The 23,053-nt window shown below is 35.8% G+C and overlaps 1 protein-coding gene across 1 annotated transcript; it reads right to left on the bottom strand.

Annotated features, from left to right (window-relative positions):
• Nucleotides 1-12,794: 12,794 nt before the first annotated feature.
• Nucleotides 12,795-20,599, bottom strand: fstb (follistatin b). The gene is made up of 6 exons (XM_056466937.1): nucleotides 20,396-20,599; nucleotides 19,518-19,709; nucleotides 19,190-19,408; nucleotides 17,883-18,107; nucleotides 14,781-15,011; nucleotides 12,795-13,568 (listed from the first exon to the last, which is right to left on the bottom strand). Exons 1-6 carry the CDS (start codon nucleotides 20,478-20,480, stop codon nucleotides 13,486-13,488), a joined length of 1,035 nt encoding a protein of 344 aa, XP_056322912.1. The 5' UTR covers nucleotides 20,481-20,599; the 3' UTR covers nucleotides 12,795-13,485.
• Nucleotides 20,600-23,053: the final 2,454 nt, after the last annotated feature.

The raw sequence follows: 23,053 nt of genomic DNA, 5'->3' as shown, positions 1-23,053 counted from the left end.
ATGCTAGTAACATAATAACTCATGCTAGTCATGCTAGTAACATGCTAATTAATGCTAGAATCATGCTAGTAACATGCTAATTCATGCTAGAATCATGCTAGTAACATGCTAATTCATGCTAGAATCATGCTAATAACATGCTAATTCATGCTAGAATCATGCTAGTAACATGCTAATTCATGCTAGAATCATGCTAGTAACATGCTAATTCATGCTAGAATCATGCTAGTAACATGCTAATTCATGCTAGAATCATGCTAGTAACATGCTAATTCATGCTAGAAACATGCTAGTAACATGCTAATTCATGCTAGAATCATGCTGGTAACATGCTAATTCATGCTAGAATCATGCTAATAACATGCTAATTCATGCTAGAAACATGCTAATTCATGCTAGAATCATGCTAATAACAAGTTAATTCATGCTAGAGACATGCTAGTAACATGCTAATTAATGCTAGAAACATGTTAGTAACATGCTAATGTATGCTAGAATCATGCTAGTAACATGCTAATTCATGCTAAAAACATGCTAGTAACATGCTAATTCATGCTAGAATCATGTTAGTAACATGCTAATTCATGGTAGAATCATGCTAATAACATGCTAATTCATGCTAGAAACATGCTAGTAACATGCTAATTCATGCTAGAATCATGCTAGTTACATGCTAATCAATGCTAGAACCATGCTAGTAACATGCTAATTCATGCTAGAATCATGGTAGTAACATGCTAATTCATGCTAGAATCATGCTAATAACATGCTAATTCATGCTAGAATCATGCTAGTAACATGCTAATTCATGCTAGAATCATGCTAGTAACATGCTAATTCATGCTAGAATCATGCTAGTAACATGCTAATTCATGCTAGAAACATGCTAGTAACATGCTAATTCATGCCAGAATCATGCTAATTCATGCTAGAAACATGCTAGTAACATGCTAATTCATGCTAGAATCATGCTAGTTACATGCTAATTTATGTTAGAATCATGCTAGTTACTTGCTAATTCATGCTAGTAACATGCTAATTCAGACTCGGCTTTTCAAGCCACCATAAAGTTTGTCCTCAAACTTTAATATCTAGTTCAGTTCAGTTATTTACTGTAAATAATATGCTGTACTAAACAGAAACAAATTCTAGTATATAACAGCTAAAACAAAAAATCCAATAAAAGCAGGTGTTACACATTTAAAATACTATAGTAATTTATAGTAAAGAGAAATATTTAGACATAAGATTTTGCATATTGTATATATATATTTACAACTCTTCATTAATAATTTACACTACATAATGCAGTCATTTATAGAAGTACTTACTATAAATTACTAAAGTATTTTTGAGCACAGCATCAGAAATTAAGTTATTGCATCTTAACATGTACTTCTCGAGGTACGCTTACAAAAAAATCCTACTACAGAAATAAGTCCTCTCCCTCAGTCATCTTTCCATCAAGCAAGTTTCTCGTGTTAGCCTAATTTGGTTGGCGACGTCTCCAACCAGAGGTGGCAGTAATGCACCAAAAAGTTTGTTGTCAACCACCGTAAAACAGGAAGAAGAAATTATCATGCTTGCCATCATATGGATTTACTTTCATTGGCTAGACACTGGCCTCACAGCTCTGTGAATGTCGGTGCAGTCACTTATTGGTCCGCGATTGGTAAATGTAGCTTTGTGGATGCTACTGTGCTACTTGACTAATAAAATAGCTTCGCTACTGAAAAGCTATTTGATTTAGAAAGTATCGACGCTACCGCTACACTACTGAGAAATGTATTTAAGCTAGTAGCGTCACTGCTTTTTGAGATCTCAAATTTCTTTTGCGCGTGCCTTTCACACCTACTGTTCTCACGTAAATCTACCAGATTCCACTGTCAACTGACTGAATGACTGACTGACTGAGCAATCCAATGACCCACCCTCCTCTTTCTAACCAATAGTGTTTTCAAAAGCATCGATTGACCAGCGCCCACCCACTTCCCTAACCCCAACCGACATTTTTAAAAAAGCAATGCAGAAAAAGAAAAGCCCTTGCCTGATTTTTTACTACATTTTCGGATTTGACCACATTCTCTTACTAGTTTATTTTATTTTTTGACTTCTGTTTTTGTCTTGCTTTCTGGAACTGTTCTGGAACTGACTCGAACCCCATTGTCGTGATCAGCTTCACTCTGCATCTCAAGTCCGCCAACATAGATAGCGAGCTACCGGACAAACTAATAACAGTGGGAAAGCCGTCCATACGGAGGTAAGCGATCAGATGGGAGGGCGAAAAGGAATGGCGTTCATTTTAAAGACGAAATTCAGCCATACATACTTATGGCTACATAATTCGGAATCTCCAGAAATGTATATAGGGCTATGTTTTCAGAATGAACCTATGTGCAACGTATTCACTGACGGTCAAGATGATTCAAAGTACCCTGATGAGTCTGTGTTATTAGTTTCAGCAGTTGTTATTTTGGATTTACATACCTTGGAATGTCAAGACTGACCAACCAGAATCAAGTATTACCGCTGTGTAATAAAATCCTTCAATGGCAAGCCATTGATTATGCCGCTTATTCCATGGTTATTTGCCAAGGTTTAGACTATTAATCCTCATGGCAGCACTATATTTGACCAAATTGTCTTGAATTAAGGCATATTAGACCTTTTTGCTTTGAATCACAAGCAGAGTCAAGGCCGATTTAAAATTCTGTGTTAAGTCCATGCAGTACTCTAGGTTGCATGCCCTGTGCTGTACAATGACACAGGTTGCGTCCGAAACTGCCTACTACTCAATTGGTACTGCATTTGAATTTAAACGTACTACTCGACCGTTAGAAAAGTATGTCCTATACAGTATGAATGTAAGCAGTATGAATAGAACTCAGACGTACTACATCCTCAATTTTGTCATGATCACGTGACCTACCTGCGTCAGTTGCGTAGCTTCACTTCCATTCATGAATTCTTTCGCGGGGCATCATGGGAATAGCATTGTGTCCAAACGATGTGCACTTCAGATGTGCACTTCAGGTCATCCGCGTACTTCTCGCATATTGATTTTCGTATTCTACGACTTTGGACATATTCCCCGGCTCGCATACTGATTTCAGCGTACAGCCACAGACCTCTCAATAAATGTAACTATATGTTGCAATAATGCAAAGCTGTGATCTGTGATTGGCCTGTTAGGTACTGTAGTGGTGACGAGTGTGGGTGGGGCCAAGGCAGTGGAGCGAGGCTTGTGGCGGGAGTGTTTAAAAAGTCTTGAGTCCCATGGAGCAGCTTCGAATGGATACTTTAATTTTGAATAGAAGTATCACACACATTTGTGATGTAATCTCAAACAAACACCAGCAAAGAAACTTGACACAGTGGAACATATAAACTCTACTGCCTACTAGCATAACAAAAGTGTTATTGCAGAGCAACACAGAGAGAGCACAGAAGTATAAATACTCACAACAACATTGGCTACTTGCAAAGTATGTGACATGGGGTTGGGCTATCACTCGGCACAAAAGTACCTGTCAGGCTTCAGAGCATGTACACACACCTGTGTATGAAAATGCCATGCGAATGTTTAATAGCTCATAGTAACACATGTTAGCTACCTCTTCATAAACCTTTTTAGCATGCTTAATTACATGATTAATTACACCGTAAAAATGAACAAAAAGTCTTGACAACCTATGTTTTTTAATCTTATTTTACCTTATTTTAGTAAGGTTTCAATCAGGTTTCAATTTTAAATTATTTAAGAAAATTTTAAGTTGATGTTTAATGTCAGTTTAAGTTATATAAGTTAAAACAACTTGCAAATTTAATTTAATTAAACTTTTTTACTTTCATGCAGTGGTGGAAAGAGTACTGAAAAATACTCAAGTAAAAGTACTATTATTTGCCCAAAAATGTAGTGCAACTAGAATAAAAGTATCTGTTATAAATATAGCTCAAAGTATGAGTAAAAAGTACTCAAGGGTAGTGAGTATTATGCTGTGAAAAGCTGATGTGTTTATGGATGTGTGTGTAAACGTAACATTCTGTAGTGCATTTAGTTATTGTTTAAGGCCATTTTAATCATCATACAGTAAAATCGCCAACCTGATTTCAAAAAGGACATGTTCCTGGATTAACATTTATGCTGATCCTGGAACAAAATTCCAATCATAATTAAGGGACACATGTACTGTTTAGTAAGTTTAGACTCGATTAAGTTTATGCACTTCTATATGATTGTTATCCAACTATTTTTCTCCTCTGATTTTGTGAATTTACAGTTATGGTTTGGTTTAGGGGTAGAGAATAGGTATGGATTACATTTATGGACAAATATAAAGTTCATAATAGATGTTAATCCAGGATCCCATCGTACTTGGCCAAATCATGACGTGCTACAGTAAACATCCATCATCTTCTCATCAGTGACATGCATCTAAACAGACTCTGGGTCATTGTGTGAAAATTCTGGACGTCTTCTTGGATACTTTTAATGCTTTCAAACAGTTTGCTGCATTTATTAATCGCCCATCTCTTGAGGTAGTTCAATATAATGTGATTTACTTTCTATGTGCGGATTGTTAATTGGACAGGAATCACTGGACTGATTTTTCTAATCAACATAGACAGGAAAAAATAAAGTAGTGACTGCAGGTTGAAGGAAAGTATTGGAGTAAAAATACCGCTACTTCACTAAAAATGTACTCTAGGGAGATTAAAAGTACACATTTTTAAAACTACTTAGTAAATTCCTGAGAAAAACCACTCAATTAGAGTAATTTAAGTATTTGTAATGTGTTACCTTACTCCACTGATTTCATGCTTTGTGAATAGGATAGTAGACAGGGTAGTGGGATCATCAGAGGACCACAAAATAGGAATCAAACTTGGGTCTGTGCATTTGTCACCGAATAGATGGTCTGGCAATTTGATTCAATATTAAAAAAATTGAAGCAGTGTTTTTTTCAGTTAATTTTTAATACGGGATTTAAGGTTTGAAGTCAGTTTAATTTATTATAAGTTGAAATGACTTGTACTGTTAAGGTTATTTAATAAAAATAATTGAAGGCAGCATCTACTTTTTACAGTGAGTGCAGAGACGGGCAGAAGAGACTGTTTTGACTATTGTGTGGAGCAGCAGAGTTGTTCGATTACACCCCCAAGTCTATTTCGCATTGTATTTCCAGGCATCAGTCGTACACAGAGTGCGCTAAACCTCAGCTGACCAGTGTCTGTCTCGCAGACATCGACTGACTCGCACGTTCGTATTGAACTTCTATGAGAGAGCCAGCGGGGATCCGGTGCACTGGCTGCTACAGAGACCCAATGAACTGTGAGGAAATGACCCACAGAGCTCAGTTCCCTACACAAGGCTTCTCTACTAACATTTTGTTTGTGCCACAGAATGCTTTTTTTGAGCACTGTCCTTCTTTGTGCTGGTTTATACCTACTGAGACCTTGTCCTTGCATGAACTTGGCAGAAAAGCGTAGACCTTCCAAATGAATGGAGACTGGTTGGGCTGCTGTGCCACAAACATTTTCTTCATTAGTTTTTCACTTTTTTTTGCAGTGTTGTTGTCATTTTTAAAGTGCCGTTGTTTCCAGTTATAGCAAATGTAAAGAATGCCCACTTAGTTATATAAAGATACATCGTTTTATCCATTTTATGTTCACATGCACAGTAACAATATGTTGGCTTTAATTAACTTACGTCAACAGGTTTCACGCAACTGAGTTAAGTTACCTTAAAAAAAAAGAATATTTATTTTAGTGAACTTAAGTTAGTTACATAAAGGTTGTTTAATAATGTTGAATAATGATGTTTAGTTCAATCAACACAACATTCATAATTTATCTTTAATCTATTTAGTTAAGTTCAATAATACAATGTGAAAAAGACACAGGTAACATGGCAATTTCATAACAATACTATAACGTTAACGTTATACACAACATGGTATTACAAGGGGTATGGGACATTAATGATTCAAATGTTATCAAAGCCTCAACGTAAATGGATAAAAAGTGAAAAATCTCACCTGTGTGATCACATTGGGGACACTTTCTGTGCACTTTCTCAATTTGTACTGTAATCTTCATCTTTTGATTCCCATATAGTGAGAGCGATCGTTGTGGTTTGAATCTTCCTTCCTGTGTTGTTTTGAAACTGCGCATGTGCAGATATCAACCAAAATGCGGTAGGCTACTGCAGAATCAGCACAACTCCCTTTCATTTATTTTAATTAAGCGAGCTGTTTAAATTCGAAAACGTACTTTTTCTATTTTTCTCCAACACAACTCTTTTGGTTTTAATAGACAAACATAAGTGAACTGTTTAATTTAAACATGAATTCTTTGGACCAACTAAAAGCATAATCTATTTTTGGAGTGCATATGGAACACATGAAAACAGGAATATCATGCTAATGGGGTATATGCACATTAACTTTTAATTTCAGTCAGCCAGCCCCAGGGCTTCCGTTTAATTGTTGTCCCATAAAAAATCGCTGCATTTAAGATCTAAAAAAAACAGCGATCTTTACTGCCTGGCTGAGATTCGATATAAAGTGGGTATCAGACCAAACAAGAACCATTGCATTAAATTATATTATTCCGTGCCATATCTAAAAATGGAAATTAATTTTATTATTATTGACCTTATTCTTCAGTGCGGAAGTGTGCTCGTTTTTGCGATTGTTTTAGAACTTTCGATTCAGCTGCCTATGGGAGAAATGACTAGGAATAATAAACGGCAGAAAACGGTCAAACTACTTACTCTACAAACAAGTGTTTGCATGACAATACAGACAAAGTAGAATAATATAATAAGAAAATATCAGTTTGCAACACCAAGCAGCAAAACGAGCTGTTTTTAACGTTTAAAAATAAATGGAAGTGAATGAGACTGGAAGTCTCGAGCCAAAATGATTCAAATGGCTGCTCCCACTCATATACGTGGAGAATAAAGTGAATATTTTACCCCAGTATTGTCTTTCTTAATTCTTAATATCTTTCTATTTCTATCTGAAAAAAAAAATAAATAAATAATGAAAATAAAATAAAACAATAATAAATAAATACAAATACAGAAAAAAACAGACCATATACATACCATATATACCTTCAGTCAATCCACATCTAAGGTTTTTAAGTGATTAAATTGTTCAAAAAAATTTTTTCAAAAAACTGTTCTCCCCTACCTCTGATATTGTATTTAGGCCCAATCCCAATTCTATTTTTGTACCCCTACCCCTTCCCCTTTTCCCTCCTCTTGGCCCTTAAATCCGAGTGTGAAGGGGAAGGGCTTTGAAATTTACCCCTAAGAAATGGGACAGTACTACAGCACCTGCACACGTCATCTTATGACATCACAATCTCTTGCTTCCTATGAGATCAACGATTGCAACTGCTGTAGTTATTCCAGTTGCTTTATTTTTTGGTATATCTTCAGGAAATCACTGAAGGCAACGATATCATGTTATCATAACGATATAATGTGGCAATACAATCGTAACTGTACTGTGCATTTACACAGTGGCCGTATTCATCTATGTAAACACATGAAAACAACATTAACATTATAGCAGACACTGTAAAAAGCTCATTCCCAGCCACTAGACATTTCTGACAGGGGATTCGAGTGTCATTGAGTTTGTAGTAAAAATTTGTGATAATGACAAAAATACTAATTTGAACATCTCCTTACTTCCGGGTGCAGCCATGCTGCTGTTATGGCTGGTGTATTCTGGGAAATTTTCTTACCCCCTGGTTTTAAGTGTGGTCCTGAAAAAAACTTAGTTTGAAGTGGTATCTAGCCCTTCCCTTTAGCCCTTCGCCTTCAAGCTGAAGAGAATTGGGACACCCCTACCCCTTCACTGGAATGCGCAAAACAAGGGGTAGGGGTAAGGAGAAGGGCTAAGGGGTATAATTGGGATTGGGCCCCATTTTCTCAAGTTAAAAAAAAATGAAATAGAGGGGGGTTGTGGGGAGGTCCAAGACAACAGTATCCTGCGCCTAGCAGGGAGAGATGCAAAGGCCACAATGTCAGCGTGTCTCCGGTTTAAAGGTTGACACTGAGAGAGAACACCAAAGATTGCAATTAAAGGGCAAACAGCTAACTTGACCCCCAGAATATCAGGAACAATTTTAAAGGAAATAATCCAATAATTTTGCAACTTTTGACAAAATACAAACACATGACAAAGGTTACATGGTGAAAGTTTACATTTATCACACATATCTGAAACATTGGGATATATTTTAGAAAGTTTGGCCTTTGAGAGATGAGCTCTGTGAGTCTAGCGCACGAAGTGGAGGTGCGCACATTGTCTAATACTGCACTCCAGTAGTCATCCTCAAACTCTATGTCAAGATCCTCCTCCCAGGAGAGATGTTGAAGAACAGGACTTTGCTTCTAAGTTACACCATGATAAAGAAGAGGCCTGTACCCAAAACACCAATTTCTGAATATTTGTCACCCAGTAATAATACATAATATAAGGCAAGGAGAGCCCTCCACTTATTCGACTTTTTTGAAGAGAAATTTTGGAAACCCTAGGAGATTTACCTGCCCATATAAAAGAAGAAATTAACTGATCTATATTCTTGAAAAAAGATTTTGGCAGAAACAAAGGAATAGCTTGAACTGATTATATTTGAATTACATTACAACATCAATGCTGTAAAATAACCATATGTAATTGAAAATAGTCACATAAATCTTTCACCGATAGTTCATCTTTGGCTGAAAAACACTGTGCATATAGCCCTTTAAGAACTTTAAATTGATAGTTCACCCAATAATGAAAATTCGTTCATCATTCACCCTCCCTCCATTTTGTCCAAACCTGCTTGAGTTTCTTTCATCTGTTAAACTTGAAAGACGATACTCAAAGGATGTTGGAAACCAGCAGCCTTTGACTTTCATATTATTTTTTGTTCTTTTTGATGTCAATGCTTTCCCCCCAACACTGTTCAGAATGTCTTGTTTTGTGTTCATCAGAAGAAAGAATTTAACAAGTTTTGCACCACCCGAATGTGAGTAAATGTTGAGGAAAGTTGTAACTATTTAATTGAATCTATTCCTATCCCTTTAGCTACGGTATTGATTTGAGTTTAACACCAATGAAAATGTATGTGTATCTGCCTTATTTTCTCTTATGAAAACGTTAAATCATGGTAACCATAAGTTAGGGGAGTGTGGGGAATGCATCAGAGTTTTAAGGTATTTGCTCAGGATTAACCATGACATGCTTCCGAGGTTTTCCCAACAGTGTCGGCAGACGTCTTACTGCCAATTATTGAAAAAGTTTGGCAAAATTTGGATGAGAAACACAAGAGAAACCATTTTTGCTGCATAAAAGTATTTTTTATTATCCTATATATTTTAAAAATCTGTGAAAATATGTACGTAAAATCCTATATTGTTGTGATTACCGTCTTCTAGGCTAAAAGATGTAACCCTTTTAAAAGATGTAAAAAAACACAGTGACTGGTAGCCAGTTTTGAGGAAAACACGACACAGCGGGGTTAGTTGTAACAGTGTTTTACAAATAAGCCACACACTGATGGACACCAGTTAAACTAACAAAATAATTTTTGAATTTTGAGTGTGATGTTAAGAAGTTTTTATATTAAAAAAGTTTTTTAATAGAAAATATTTTAATAGATTTTAATGCAGATAAATGCATTGTATAATAATGCAAATATTTAAATAATAAATAAAAGTCAGAATTATTCGCCCCCCTTTGAATTTTCCTTTTCTTTTTTAAATATTTCCCAAATGATGTTTAACAGAGCAAGGAAATTTTCACAGTATGTTTAATAATATTTTCTCTTCTGGAGAAAGTCTTATTTGTTTTATTTTGGCAAGAATAAAAGCGTTTTTAATTTTTTAAAAAACATTTTAAGGTCAAAATTATTAGCCCCTTTAAGCTATATTTTTATTCGAAAGTCTACAGAACAAGCCATATTTATACAATAACTAGTTAAACTAATTAACCTAGTTAAGCCTTTGCACTACTTAATCCTGTTGCACTACTACACATGATTTTTTATTTTTTATTTTTTTAAACAACAACAAGGAAATATGTTTAATGAGAATTTGAAATATTTTATGGCGTACTTCAAAAAATAAAGATGATTTAGTATTCAAAAATGTTTTATTTTGATTATGTTTTTAAATAAATTGGTCTTGAGCTTCATATTTTCAGATTTTTCATAGTATATGTATTAATTTTATGGCACGTTTACCATAAACCGACAAATAAACCATTTGGTAGAGGTTTATTTTTTAGAAATTATGGGATGTAGTGAAAAAAGTGTGTTGAGTGTGTTAGCGATATTAGGAGTAAAGAAATGCAATTAAAGGGTTAAACAAAAAAAATTGGTCAGTTATTAAACATTAAGTTCTATTTGTAAATAGTGCCATTATACCTTAGTGTCATTATTTATGTCAGCCAGTTCCATTCAGTTAAATAACAAAAAGTTAAGTGCAGAAAGTAGGGCATACGAGTCAGATATTGATTCATTCACCGCTCTGAACGATTCTGTGTGTTCATTCATTGTTCATTCAACAGACTCGTTCAAAGTAATTCGCGATTCTTTTAAACTTTAAAGAATCGCTCGTAGTGAGTCATTTTCAGTTTTCAGTCATGGTCAGTTTATGTCTTTGATTCTGTTTTTTGCGAGCAGCTTGCTAAGACGTGTTCCTGCAGCTATTTCTACGGTAAACAATATGTTTGTCTTCACATTTAGTTTAGGAAAACACATTTAGTGCCTACATATCAGACACAGTATAATTTCTTTAGGTGAAAATTCAGCAGCGTATGCTTAATTTGGTGTGGTATTTTAAACTAAGGCTTTATTATTTTTGTGGAATCTTAGCTTTAGCTTAAAGATTAAGTTATGAACAAATTCTCTACCAATAACGTTCGTCCATAGTTAGTTTGCAACACAAATTATACACCATTTATGACATTTTAAATGAACAGCTGTCCACAATGTAAAAATGTAATGACATGGTGTTCAACTCAAACATTTGACATCATTTAAAAGATTTTTAATATTATCCATGGGATTTTTTAAATGATTAAATGTTCTTCCAATAACGTTAATAGAACGTTAGTTCATTGTCTGTTTGTAAATGTTAACTTGGCTTCTTGTTTCAAAATGTTGAAACCTTCAAATGTAGCATTACTTTAACATTTGCAAAATGACACAATGGAATCTTAATGTTTGTATAAACAAGAAAAAAATTAATTCAAATGTTTATTAAAGGATTTAAACCTCGCCAAATAGGAAGGTCAGTGGTTATTTACTCCATCAGCATGACTATGGAAAAATAGTCTGTCCTCTGTTATGTAACGTCAGCTTTTCTTAACATTGTTATAGTGGCTGCCTGCAACTTTCTTCCAAAACAACGAGACAGTGTTCACTCTCGATTACAATCGTCCCCGTTGCTCTCATTTCAGATATGATTACTGGTCCCTGTCTCTGAAGCTTCACAGATGCTGCCCAGCAGGTATGAGTATAGCCGGGCACCCATATTCCCCCATCAGCCCATTGCTGATTCAGCCAGATATTACTGAATACTTGGAAATACACGAGAATTTACTCACCCCCTAAGTGTTTTCGAGCATTTATGTGTTTCTGTTGAGCTCAAAAAGAAGATATTTTGAAGAATGTTGGAAACTAGCCATTGACATAAAGTTGGGGAAAAATACTATGGCTGCAGACTAGGGCTGTGTGATTAATCGTAATCGAATCGCAATTTGAAACGTTGCCATTAGCTAATCGCAAGAGGCTGCGATATGAAATATATATGTATTATTTAATTTTCCGCACCCAGAGTAAATGCGTGTCTGCCGTCTATGGGTGACAGTCTCACTAGCCAATTGAGCGAGCACACTTTTGTTCTGTCCAATCAGAATTGCTCAACCAAATTATGCGCGGACAATTAGGATAATGGCATCTGCTGCTTCAGAAGCATTAATAGACAATTTAATATCAAAGAAAAACCGGACATCGGTAGCATGGGAATATTTTGATATATTCAAAGTCACAGACACCAAACAAAAACAGGTCATCTTAAAGAGCTGTCGCAGAATTGTTGCCACGGCAAAATTAAATCGCAAATCAAATCACAATCGCAATATCTGTCAGAAAAATCGCAATTAGATATTTTCCCCAAATCGCACAGCTCTACTGCAGACAGTTTCTAACATTCTTCAAAATAGCTTCTTTTTCAGTTCATCAGTACAAAGAAACTCTAACATGTCTGGAACAAGTGAGTAAATGATAACAGAATGTACATTTTTGGGTGAACTTTCCCTTTAGCTTTGGAAACCTGTTAATCTGAGGTGCAACCGCAAACAATTGTGTTCCCACACCGTCTGAGAAACATCTCTGTGGGTTTGAATTAACGATAAAGATCTAATGAATCCTTGCAAAGTGAAGAGATGGTGTCGCTCTCCTTTTCAATTAGCCGTCTGTGCAACTTCCTGGCAAATTAGTTTGCTTGCTGCAGAGCAGACAGTTCCGGTGGCTTCTGCCATCATTGTGTAGATGTGTGTGTGTGTGTGCGTGAGAGAGAGAGAATAAGAAATTCCCACTTTAGGGATCCAAGGTCAGGGCTAATTACATTCTTAAATGTTTCTACAAAATCCCAACATTAAAAAAGGCAAGATTTACATTTCTGTGAAGGTTTTGGAATGAAACTTTTCCCAGGGATTAATTTTTGGTGCTGTGTGTTGAAGATCCAACCACTGTAAATAAAGCAGGAGACGTTTTTTTTTTCCTTTCAGGTTTTACTTTTCAGTACTGCATCTTTACAAATGGCAACTTTATATACATTTACATACAAATACAAAACTATACATTTATAGCTGGATCTCTAACGTAAAAAAGACTATATATATATGGCAAGAAAATGCTATGGTTGATATTGTTAATACAATATATTTTTTAACTAGATTCGTCTTTCTGAGCACTCACAAACAATATTGTCAAAAGAATGGCATATCTAAAGTTCAGAAAACAGCAATTGCAACAATTTCTGTCTTTTTTTTTTTTTTTTTTTTTGGCGTTTATGTCAAAGTGAACAAGAAATCATACATTTATAGATTTTACTGACATTTCTCAGCTTCGATTGTAAACCAAACCAGATTTATGCTAAGTAGACTGCAAATAAATAAAACACATGCACGTTTTACTTTCATTTGGGAAGATAACGGAAACTGTTTAGGCTCACAGAACTTTTCAAAACACTTTAACATTGCACGTTATAATAAATAATATTCTTTCAAAGACCACAAAGAAAAGAATAAGAGAAAGTTCATTTATTCGGACTATAAATGTATAAATAAGAAGCAAACAAATGTATAAATAAACATCTAGAACAATAAGCATCTTCCACCTGTCCGTGGAAAATAAATAAGAGTACACGTATGTACAATATGAACACGACTCTGCGCTGTCGACGGCAGTTTATCCAGTCAGTAACAGAGAAACATGGCTATAATCCGTGTAATCTTCATCGTCCTCCTCTTCGTCCGTCTCTTCCGAGAGAGCTATGGAGGAATATAGTAGCTGTTGCATTAGTATAAACACAACAGCATTCAGGCACTGCATTTTTTTAGTTTTGTCTTCCAAAGCATCTCTAACGATGCTTTGCAATTCACAAAAGGTGGTGGGATCACAGCTCAGAGTGAAAGGAGAGGGTGGGATTGAGTTTTGCTATGGAACCGTGCCTTAACCCCTGTCTTTTATTAGCGTTTTGTTGTATAAAATCAAATAACATCAAGCAAAGAGACATGACGCAATCCCTTCTTATAAACAAAAATATCGCTTTTTGGAAGATGATTTGTCAATACCACACACAGACCGGGACGGCTGAAAGATGGTTCTGCTTTAAGGCATTACCAAATGATCAGTGAACCATCTAAACTTGTTCATACTGAAACAGAAATCACATTTTTTCCACATGATATTTGTTATGTCCTGCGTTTGAACTATTATAATGTCAGAACCAAAGAAGTGGTGTTGTGGAAAAACATTTTAAGTCAAAAAACAATAGGCAAAGTGGACATAACAAATCGACAGTGGAAAAAGTGCTTACGTTTCCCTTTATTATGCAAAGACGTTAGACAAAGGTCCAAATAGTAATTTTTTTGCCCATGGCAAAAGCATAAAGACACAGCATAGCGACCGTTTTAAGAAATGCGATTAAAATATGTTTCAGAAATATATCTATATATATATTAAAATACATGTTTTTGTCCCCATATTTTAAACTCTAAGGATGTTTTGCCTTTTTTAATGGCATTTCTGCCCCTAAAACTGGCAAAATTCTTCCTGTAATGGCACTTGGTTTGTTTTTCTTTGTCCATTTATCTGTGATCATCACAAAAAAAGGTCAACCATAGGCTGAGACAACAAGAAACAAACACGCTAAGTGAGTTTACGTCCCTATGCACTTTCCACAAGACTCGTCACATTTCTGTCTCTGACGCACAAAGCGGAGGAGCAGCATGGTCAAAACTCTCACATCCCAAATGGAAATCCTTCCAATCTTGACCTCAAAGATTTAAGATAGATGAGAGCGTCCCGGACACTTCTAATGCATCATTGCCACTGAGTTAAAAACACAATGTCTCTTTCCAACAGTCCTTGTGTTCCTTGTTGGGTTAGCAATGGGAAGGGGGCAAGAAATGGGGGTGTTTTTCGGCAGGGGGAGGGAATGCGGGATATGAGTGTGGCCAGGTTTAGCATCCTCTACTTACAGTTGCAGGAGCCCGAGTGTTTGACTTCCAGGACGAGACCCAAAGAGCAGGCAGCCTGCCTCATGGCGCAATCGCTCGGGTAGGTGGTGTTATCACTGGCGCAGACACTATCGCCTGGACGACTTTCAGGACAGGTGTCCTCGCACACCGCACAGCGTCCTCGTCCTGTCCTCTTGTCCCACAAACATTTCCGTCCCTCTCTGCAGTTGATGTCTTTACAGGACCTAGCATCTGAGAACGACATGAAAACAGGGTTTCTGCAGGGCTTAATCTTAAATTCATAAGATTTAAGACTTGCATGAGGTATGAGGGCTGGGAGATGCAATCTTGATAATTATTTTCCATTTTGAATGATAACGATATATATTTCTATACAAGTTGTTAATGCATCCAGATTTAAAAGAGTACCTCAACAATGACTGAAGCCACAAAAATTAGAGGGTCCATTAAATGGCATTACATTTTTGGGCAATAAATTTTCAGTGGCCGAAAATTCGATACATTTTTAATATCAACACAATTTTAGATTCCCATTGTTGCACATTTCTGCTGTGTGATTGGCTCTTAGATCAATACAGGGTAAAAAATTCCAAAGCTTATCATTGTTATTGACATACATTTTATCGTGATTCGATATAATATTGTTTATCTGCCGAATTGTTTAATTTTAAAGTGAAGCACAAGAGTAATTTCTGCAGTGAGGATCATCATCAGTGATGAGGGATATTAGATTAGTTTAGATTAGATTCAACTTTATTGTCATTACACATGTATAAGTACAAGTCAACGCAATGCAGTTTAGGTCTAACCAGTAGAGCAATAGCAGCAAGTGCAGGATACAGGTATAAGTTATAAAGTGCATTTATAGAAAAACTACGGTAATATTTACAGATGGATGTACTATAAATGTGTATAAAAAAGTGTGATATATAACATGACAAGATGATGACTTTAACGTTTGAAATCTGCACCACACTCACTAGATGAGTTAGTGGTGCCAACTAGTGGCAGTGTTTGGAACTTGAGACTGATGTAAATTAGAGACGTGCTGTAATTTTATAACAAATTTTTTAACTACAATTTTATTTAAAAATATTGTTTATTTTTAACATCACTATAAGGCAGTTTTGTATAATACTGTATAAGGGGCGGATCACACCGAACACGTTTTTTTGCACCTTTTTTTGGATGGTTTACTAACGACCTGAGCTTTTTGTGAGCTTTTTGTGTGCTGCTTATGTGCCCTGCATGCCTTTACCGCCTTTGTGCCTTGCGTTTTTGTCGTTGCGCACTGTGCGCTCGCAGATAAACAGTCAACTCTGAGCGGAAAACGCGAGTTAGGTCAGTCGTGTCTCTTTCATTCTCCAATCAAATGAAAGCAGAGGCGGGTTTCTGTTGAGGTGACAGCAATGTTTGTGTTGTAAAGACAACTACAGAGACTTTTAAAGATGGAGTAGAGTCTAGCGGTCGCTGTTTCAAGCTGGACGACTTCACAAATCTTAAATATCACAATAATATTAAATATTAAAAATATAACAATAGCAACAACACATCAGGCCTAAGACTCTTCATGTCATTATACGTAGATTATACTTAGTTAATATACATAGATATTTTTACATGGTTCTAACACTATCTCACAGCAATTCGTAACTTTTTGATTTAGTGGCTAATTAATATGAATTTAGTATTATTTGCCAATTCATAAAATTTTGTATGATTTGTATGAATCATAATTTAGTATGATTTGCTCATCCCCTAATGATGGTTGGGTCAAGAGCTGTGATTTGGTGCCACGCCTCCTTTCAAAAATTGTACATTTAGTATAACTGAAATCGTACGAATTAGCCACTAAACTGACAAAATGTAATATAGTTTAGCAATTCCATGCAAACATCAACCTTGCCAAGTTTTCACCAAAATATGGAAACCGTTTCTACGTTTTTTAATGTAGGCTTGTGTGTTACAATACTTTAGAAATACTCAAAAATGTCTCCGTCAATGTTTACAAACAATATATTTGATTTACCAAAGTCACACAAGTGGCAATTTCACATCGGTAACATCCATAGCGGAGAGACGTCACATCCATAATGATACTTTTTCCTCACAAATGCAAAAATGTCAAATAAAATAAAATCAGTCATTTTTGTTCTAAAGAGAGACATATTTTATCCTCTTGATGAGCATTGTTTATTTTGGCTTGTGCAGTTTTATTCACAGAATTTCCACAAAGCATCTTGTACTCTGCAAACTCGCATACTTTTTTTGTCACATCCATAACGCATGTTTATTCTCCTCATTTAAAGTACACAACATGTTTACAGATTGATATTTTTCTGGTCTTTTAACTCTGTGGTCAGTTGTTGTGGGAAATATAAACAAATGTTTGAATATAATGTTAACATATACTTTCTCTGTGAATTTATGTTTTTAGTTTTACTGCAAATGTCACATCCATAACGCTGGATTTGCTCAGTTACATTTCCGTGTGAGATCAAGCTGGTAGTTGTCAACTTATTATTACACCACTGTTTTCTCCTCAATTTTTTTCCTTTAGATTTGCATTAGTTAGTCTTTAAAAGGTATTTAAGACGTCTCAAATGTAACCTTCTAACACATGCAGAAACCCTCAAAAAGCAAGTGTGATTTCACTTTATGGAGTTGTTTGGCTTTCATAATGATTGGCCACCATTGATTTCCACAACCATTCGATGGTCGCCATTGATTCCATAGTACTTTTACCTACTATTGAAATCAGTTGTGGCCATCAAAAAATTTTTTCCAAATATCTTCATTTGCCTTAAACAATGGAAAGATCTCATGTTTGTAGGGGAGTGAACGAGAGTAGAATTTTCATTCTGGAAGTGAACGACTCCTTTAATGTAAACCCACTTCCTCCAGGCTCATATTGAATGTTAATTTTAGTCCCCATTTCACCCAGTGTGGTTTGAGGAGATATTAAATAACGCAGAAAAGCAGCAAGAGTCAAAACTGCCCATGTGAAACATGAATGTGTTATTGCAACAGAAAACAGAGTAATGAGAACCACATGTTTTGAGAGAGGATTGTGCAAGCTCGAGATTTTTGTCTTATTCTCACCTATGCATTTACCCTCGTAGGCTACTCCGATGGACCGTCCCATGATGCACGTGGCCCGTCGGAGGTGGCAGGCGCTGGCGTACACTTTCCCGTCATTGCCACACAGGTACTGCTCCGGTGAGGTCACCTCAGTGCAGAAGCGGTTGCAGGTCACACAGTAGGCGTTGTTGGTCTGGTCCAATACACATGTTGAGCTTCCAGGACAGCGCACGTCATAGCATGACTCTGAAGGAAAATAACAAGCCGTCAAAGTTGGCAGCAACTCCAGCTAACAACTTTTTACTTCTGGTTGCATGGCATTGATTTAAAACCAGCTTCAGAGCATAGAAGTAAAGAGTTTAGATGCAAAAACCTCTAAATGCCATCTGAAATTGTCCTCTAAAATGAACATTTTTGTCAACATTTTTCTCCTGTGTATGTTCAGTAATATCACTTTTATGACAAAGAATAAGTAATTTCCTTGTATTTAAAGTGAAATATCTCAACATAAACAAAGGAGGCTGAGAAAAAAATTCATTTTCCATGGAAATTTCAGACAGCACTTAAGAAGTTTTTGGATTTGAACTCTTCAAGTGTCAACATTTATTGTGTCTTTATGTTTGTGTATTTTGATGGGCATAGTGTTTTTATTATAATTGATTAGTCATTCAGTAATTCTGTATATTAGATAAGTTATGCCACAATAAATATTTCAGTAAGGTTCAGATGCAAAAAACTAAAAGTGCAATAACAGATTTATTTATCATATTGTTCAGGCCAAACAAACCAAAAGAACTGGAATACAAGTGTGAACTCTTAATTCAAATTTAAATTTGACTTTGCAAATGTAGCCTTGCATAGTTTTGGTCAGCATGAAGCTACCATTTCGCAACAGGATATTCAATGCGACAATTGTTTTTAACGATTTGCAATTGATTGATTATAAAAGTATGAAAATGTCATTTTACTCAGTTTCTATATTATCGAATAGGCTGCATCGCCTACTGTAAAAAATGCTGGGTTCCACACAATTCATTCATGTTGTCCCAACACAAATCGATTAAGTTAACTTAACAAATTTAAGTGGATTATACATAAAACAATTTAGTTGTCCCCCCAAAAAATCTTAAGAATTGTGTTGTTTTAGTTCATTTTAAATAAGTATTTTGAACAAGCAGCAAAATATTTTTGTGTGTTGATGTCATCACAGAACAGTTTCACATGCAAAACATTTTATATGATTACAAAAACTCCTTTGTAATGATGATTTGTATAGAGCTAGCCTAGTTAAACAGTTTAAAAAATGTAGGTTTTTAAGTTGAACATACTTTTGCATTTTCCCTGGTACTGCGCAGACAGGTCAGGGTGCCTTTTGCACTTGGCCCTAAGGAGGGCACACTCATTCCGGTATGTTTTCCCATCCGAGCCACAGACAGGCCCTTTAAAGGTGACATTGGAGCAGTCTGGCGCACAAACGCAGCGCGGTTTGTTTCGCTTGTTCATTTTGCACCTCTTTCCAGGACCACAGTCCACATTATCACAAGTCTCTGCAGAACCAATAAAAAAAAGATTATGATTACATGAGGAAATGAGCTGACAAATCAGATTCATTCATTCTCCGACATCTTCTTTCTGGACATCATTCAAATGTGGTACCTTTACAAGGTATGCAGTTTGGTGCTCCACCATTGAAGATCAGCCACCGGAAGAGCGTGTTATTAGGTACATCCTCCTCAGTCCAAGCCGTACCCAAACGACCACTTCTACAACAGTCTTCCCGGCTCATCCCAGACATGTAGAGAACTTGGCATCTCCCGTTCTTGCCCTGCTGAAGCCAGCAGTTGCCGGCTGGAAAGAGTCACTTTATTACATGCTGAATAGGCTATACTATATCCATGCAGCTGATTTTTGGTAGCCAATTAATGCCAAGCAGAGCCTATATTGAAGGAGCACATTCAAAACTGTATGAGTGTTGCATTGATGTAGTTTTATCTTGGGTCACATCAATATCAAATATTTGGTTACATACTGCCTTCCAGGTTACTTAATAACTCTAAAATAACCACAGAGTTTTACCGGTGAAAGATCAAACAAACATGCGAAAAGGATTTTAAGGTTATTTCCAAAGGAACTTGGGTTTGAAATTCCAAAATGTTCAAAGAGTCTGCCATCTGAATCCACTCAAACTCTGAAGAAACTCTGTATTGCGGTTGTGCAAGCGTTTTATGCACTGCACGGAAACATCCTCAACCGTTTAAACCAAAGTCCATCATAAGCGCAACAAAATTAATAAAAAAACACCCTTAATGCGAAGTTTAGCACCTCATCCGGACATCTTAATCATTTCAAGATCACCAACGTGCTTCCTTTCTAGTGCATAGCTACTTTCAATTCTCGCAAGTGTCATAAAAGCAAGTCTACTTTCGAATTTTGTCAGTTTTTACGCACGGACGCGCAACCGCATGCACCACGCAAGCTGCTCAAATCCAAATCAATGCTCGATTTCCTCATTCAAACTTTAAATGGCACTTTACCTTGTACTTTCTGCTCCTCCATCAAGTGCGCGAACCAGATGAGGAGCGCGAGGACGCCCTGGCTGAGCTGCGGGAACTGCCGCATCCTCAGAAACAGTGGAGAGACGCGCGCGCTGGAGACGGACTGCAGACGGACAGATGTTCTCCCGATGCTTCGCGCTCACTGACTGTCATACACACGGAATCGGGCTCGCTTTTTAAATCTATATGGGGTCTCGAGCTGGATGCCTGTGGTGGGCGGTCTTCATACTTCATAGGGGGGTGGGGAGAGCATTGTAATAGTTTGCCCACCGAAATTTATCAGGTGACATTTCGAAGTCTAGAAACTTTCTCGTTATTATTTGGGGCTGTTTGTGGGGGGTTCAAAGACTTGGATAAGGAGCGGCGAAATGATTTGGGGTCTGTTTGCATTTAAAGTGGAAAGAGGGATGATTATTACTCCTTAGCAGTTATTTGATCTAAATTTGTATGCTTTAAACTTACGCCAGACTTTGAGTTTATGAAGCAGAAACTGTTCTGCAGAATTGCGTAATAACTAGTAGACTAGTTTATTTTGAAGTGATGAAAAAAACGTATTTTGATTGTTTGACGATTGCAAACATTCTTAGAAAAATGTTATGTCTTTAAATGTTAGTAAATTGCTATCAGGGTCTTTATAAAACCTTAATTCTAACTTAATAGTTCCATGCCCAAAGCAACAAAGTCTAACAGTTGTATGTTTTATAATGACATAACATATAATATAATATAATATAATATAATATAATATAATATAATATAATATAATATAATATAATATAATATAATATAATATAATATATGTGAAGTTAGTGCTGTAATATAAATATTCAGTTTACTATAAATAAATACTATATCAACAAAATAAATAATAATAAAAATAAGACCATTAAATGCAGATTTTCTTGAAATATCTGAATTATTATTAAGGAAAAGAAAAAATCTAATAAATATTTAATTAAAAATACATTTAAAAAATAAGATAAATGTTGATTTTTTTTTTTTTTACAAAAATGTGTTTACTGTAAAGAAATGATTGTAAGATAAAATATGATCAATTATGATTTAAGATCTGACTTGAAGAGTTTTAAGTACAAAAGAAAAATTTAAAAAGTCTTTGAATATTACAGATTGTACCAAAGGAAAAAAAGATTACGATATAAAAGTTCACTATACACTCAAAAACTGACTTTTGCTGCTTGTTTAAAACACTTAAAAATGAGCTGAATCAGGTAACCTACAGGTATTTGGGGACAACTTATTTTATTAATCTAATTAATTTTCATTAATCTACTTAAATTTGTAAAAACAATTAAGTTAACTTATTCAAATTGTGTTAGGACAAGATGAAGTAATTGTGTGGAACCTAGTGTATATACATATACATGTTTATTTTGTGAAATTGTTTGTTATTATACAAATAATAGAAGTTATGTCAACATTTCTGATGCTAAAACTTTACGTCTTTTGTTTTATTAAGTCTGTCCATTAGCTGTTTTTGAAATTTTACAATCGCATAATGATAATTACACTAAATAATGCTGAATAAATGAATAACCCAGTGTGCAATCTACTGTACAGCAAATCAAACAGCATGAGTTTAGACAACAGCATCACTGTGCATTATGGACTACCAGACAGTTTCTCTCCATTTCAGTTTGGATGCTTAATTTTAATCTTTTAAAATGCCTTTTACTGTGAATTCTGTTGGGTAATAATAGGCTCAATGGTCTGGTCCATCTAATAATAGTTGAGACAGTTGTTTGGTCATCCCCAGGGTCAAATCTGCAAATATAGCACAACAAACCCTTCTAAAGGAAGCAATTGGGGTGTTGCGTTACACCCGTTTACACTATAGTGACGCAACGAGACACGACAGACTCCTGTGGAGATGCTGACGCTGCGCATTTGCACTGTTGATGAGGGAAGGATCTTCTTTTGCCCTTTTTTTTTTGCATGTTTGCCATTAACTAGTCCCTATTACAATATTGACAAGTAACATTTGTATTATTTAAAGAAACAATTTTGACTTTATTCTCACCTATATCTCAGAAATCTGAATTTTATTTTCTCAGAATTGAGAAACAAAAAATTTGTGATTTAAAAGTGAGAAATAAAGTAACTGCTAAACAATCGAAACTTTTTATTTAAACTTTGTATTTATTTGCAAGATTCGTTCATTCATTTTCCTTCGGCTTTATTCATCAGGGGTCGCCACAGTGGAATGAACCGCCAACTTATCCAGCATATGTTTTACGCAGCAGGTGCCCTTCCAGCTGTAACCTTGCAGTGGGAAACACCCATTCACTCTCACATTCACACACATACACTACAGCCAATTTTGTTTATTCAACTCAACTATAGTGCATGTCTTTGGGAGACCGGAGCACCCGGAGGAAACCCACGCAAACACAGGGAGAACATGCAAACTCCACACAAAAATGCCAGCTGGTCCTCGAACCAGCGACCTTCTTGCTGTGAGCCGACAGTGCTAACCACTTAGCCACCGTACCGCCTTATTTGCAAGATATAAACTATAAACTTTTCATGAAATTCTGAATTTCTATTGCTTTTACATTGAGCAGTTCTCATTTTTTTTATATTTCTTGCAATTGTGAATCTGTTGTGTAACATAATTGC

Source organism: Danio aesculapii, chromosome 10, assembly GCF_903798145.1.
Source record: "Danio aesculapii chromosome 10, fDanAes4.1, whole genome shotgun sequence".
NCBI classification, from domain to species: Eukaryota; Metazoa; Chordata; class Actinopteri; order Cypriniformes; family Danionidae; genus Danio; species Danio aesculapii.
The sequence above is the reverse complement of the archived record's forward strand: the minus strand, read 5'-3'. Positions and strand labels throughout refer to the sequence as shown.

What these genes read in the sequence shown, in the direction of transcription:
- fstb (XM_056466937.1), bottom strand. Translation starts at nt 20,480, where the DNA reads ATGCGGCAGTTCCCGCAGCTCAGCCAGGGCGTCCTCGCGCTCCTCATC. An exon ending in CTACGAGGGTAAATGCATAG is followed by an intron (nt 15,012 to 17,882) that starts GTGAGAATAAGA and finishes TGTCGTTCTCAG; the next exon opens with ATGCTAGGTCCTGTAAAGAC. An exon ending in ACACTCGGGCTCCTGCAACT is followed by an intron (nt 13,569 to 14,780) that starts GTAAGTAGAGGA and finishes ATTCCTCCATAG; the next exon opens with CTCTCTCGGAAGAGACGGAC.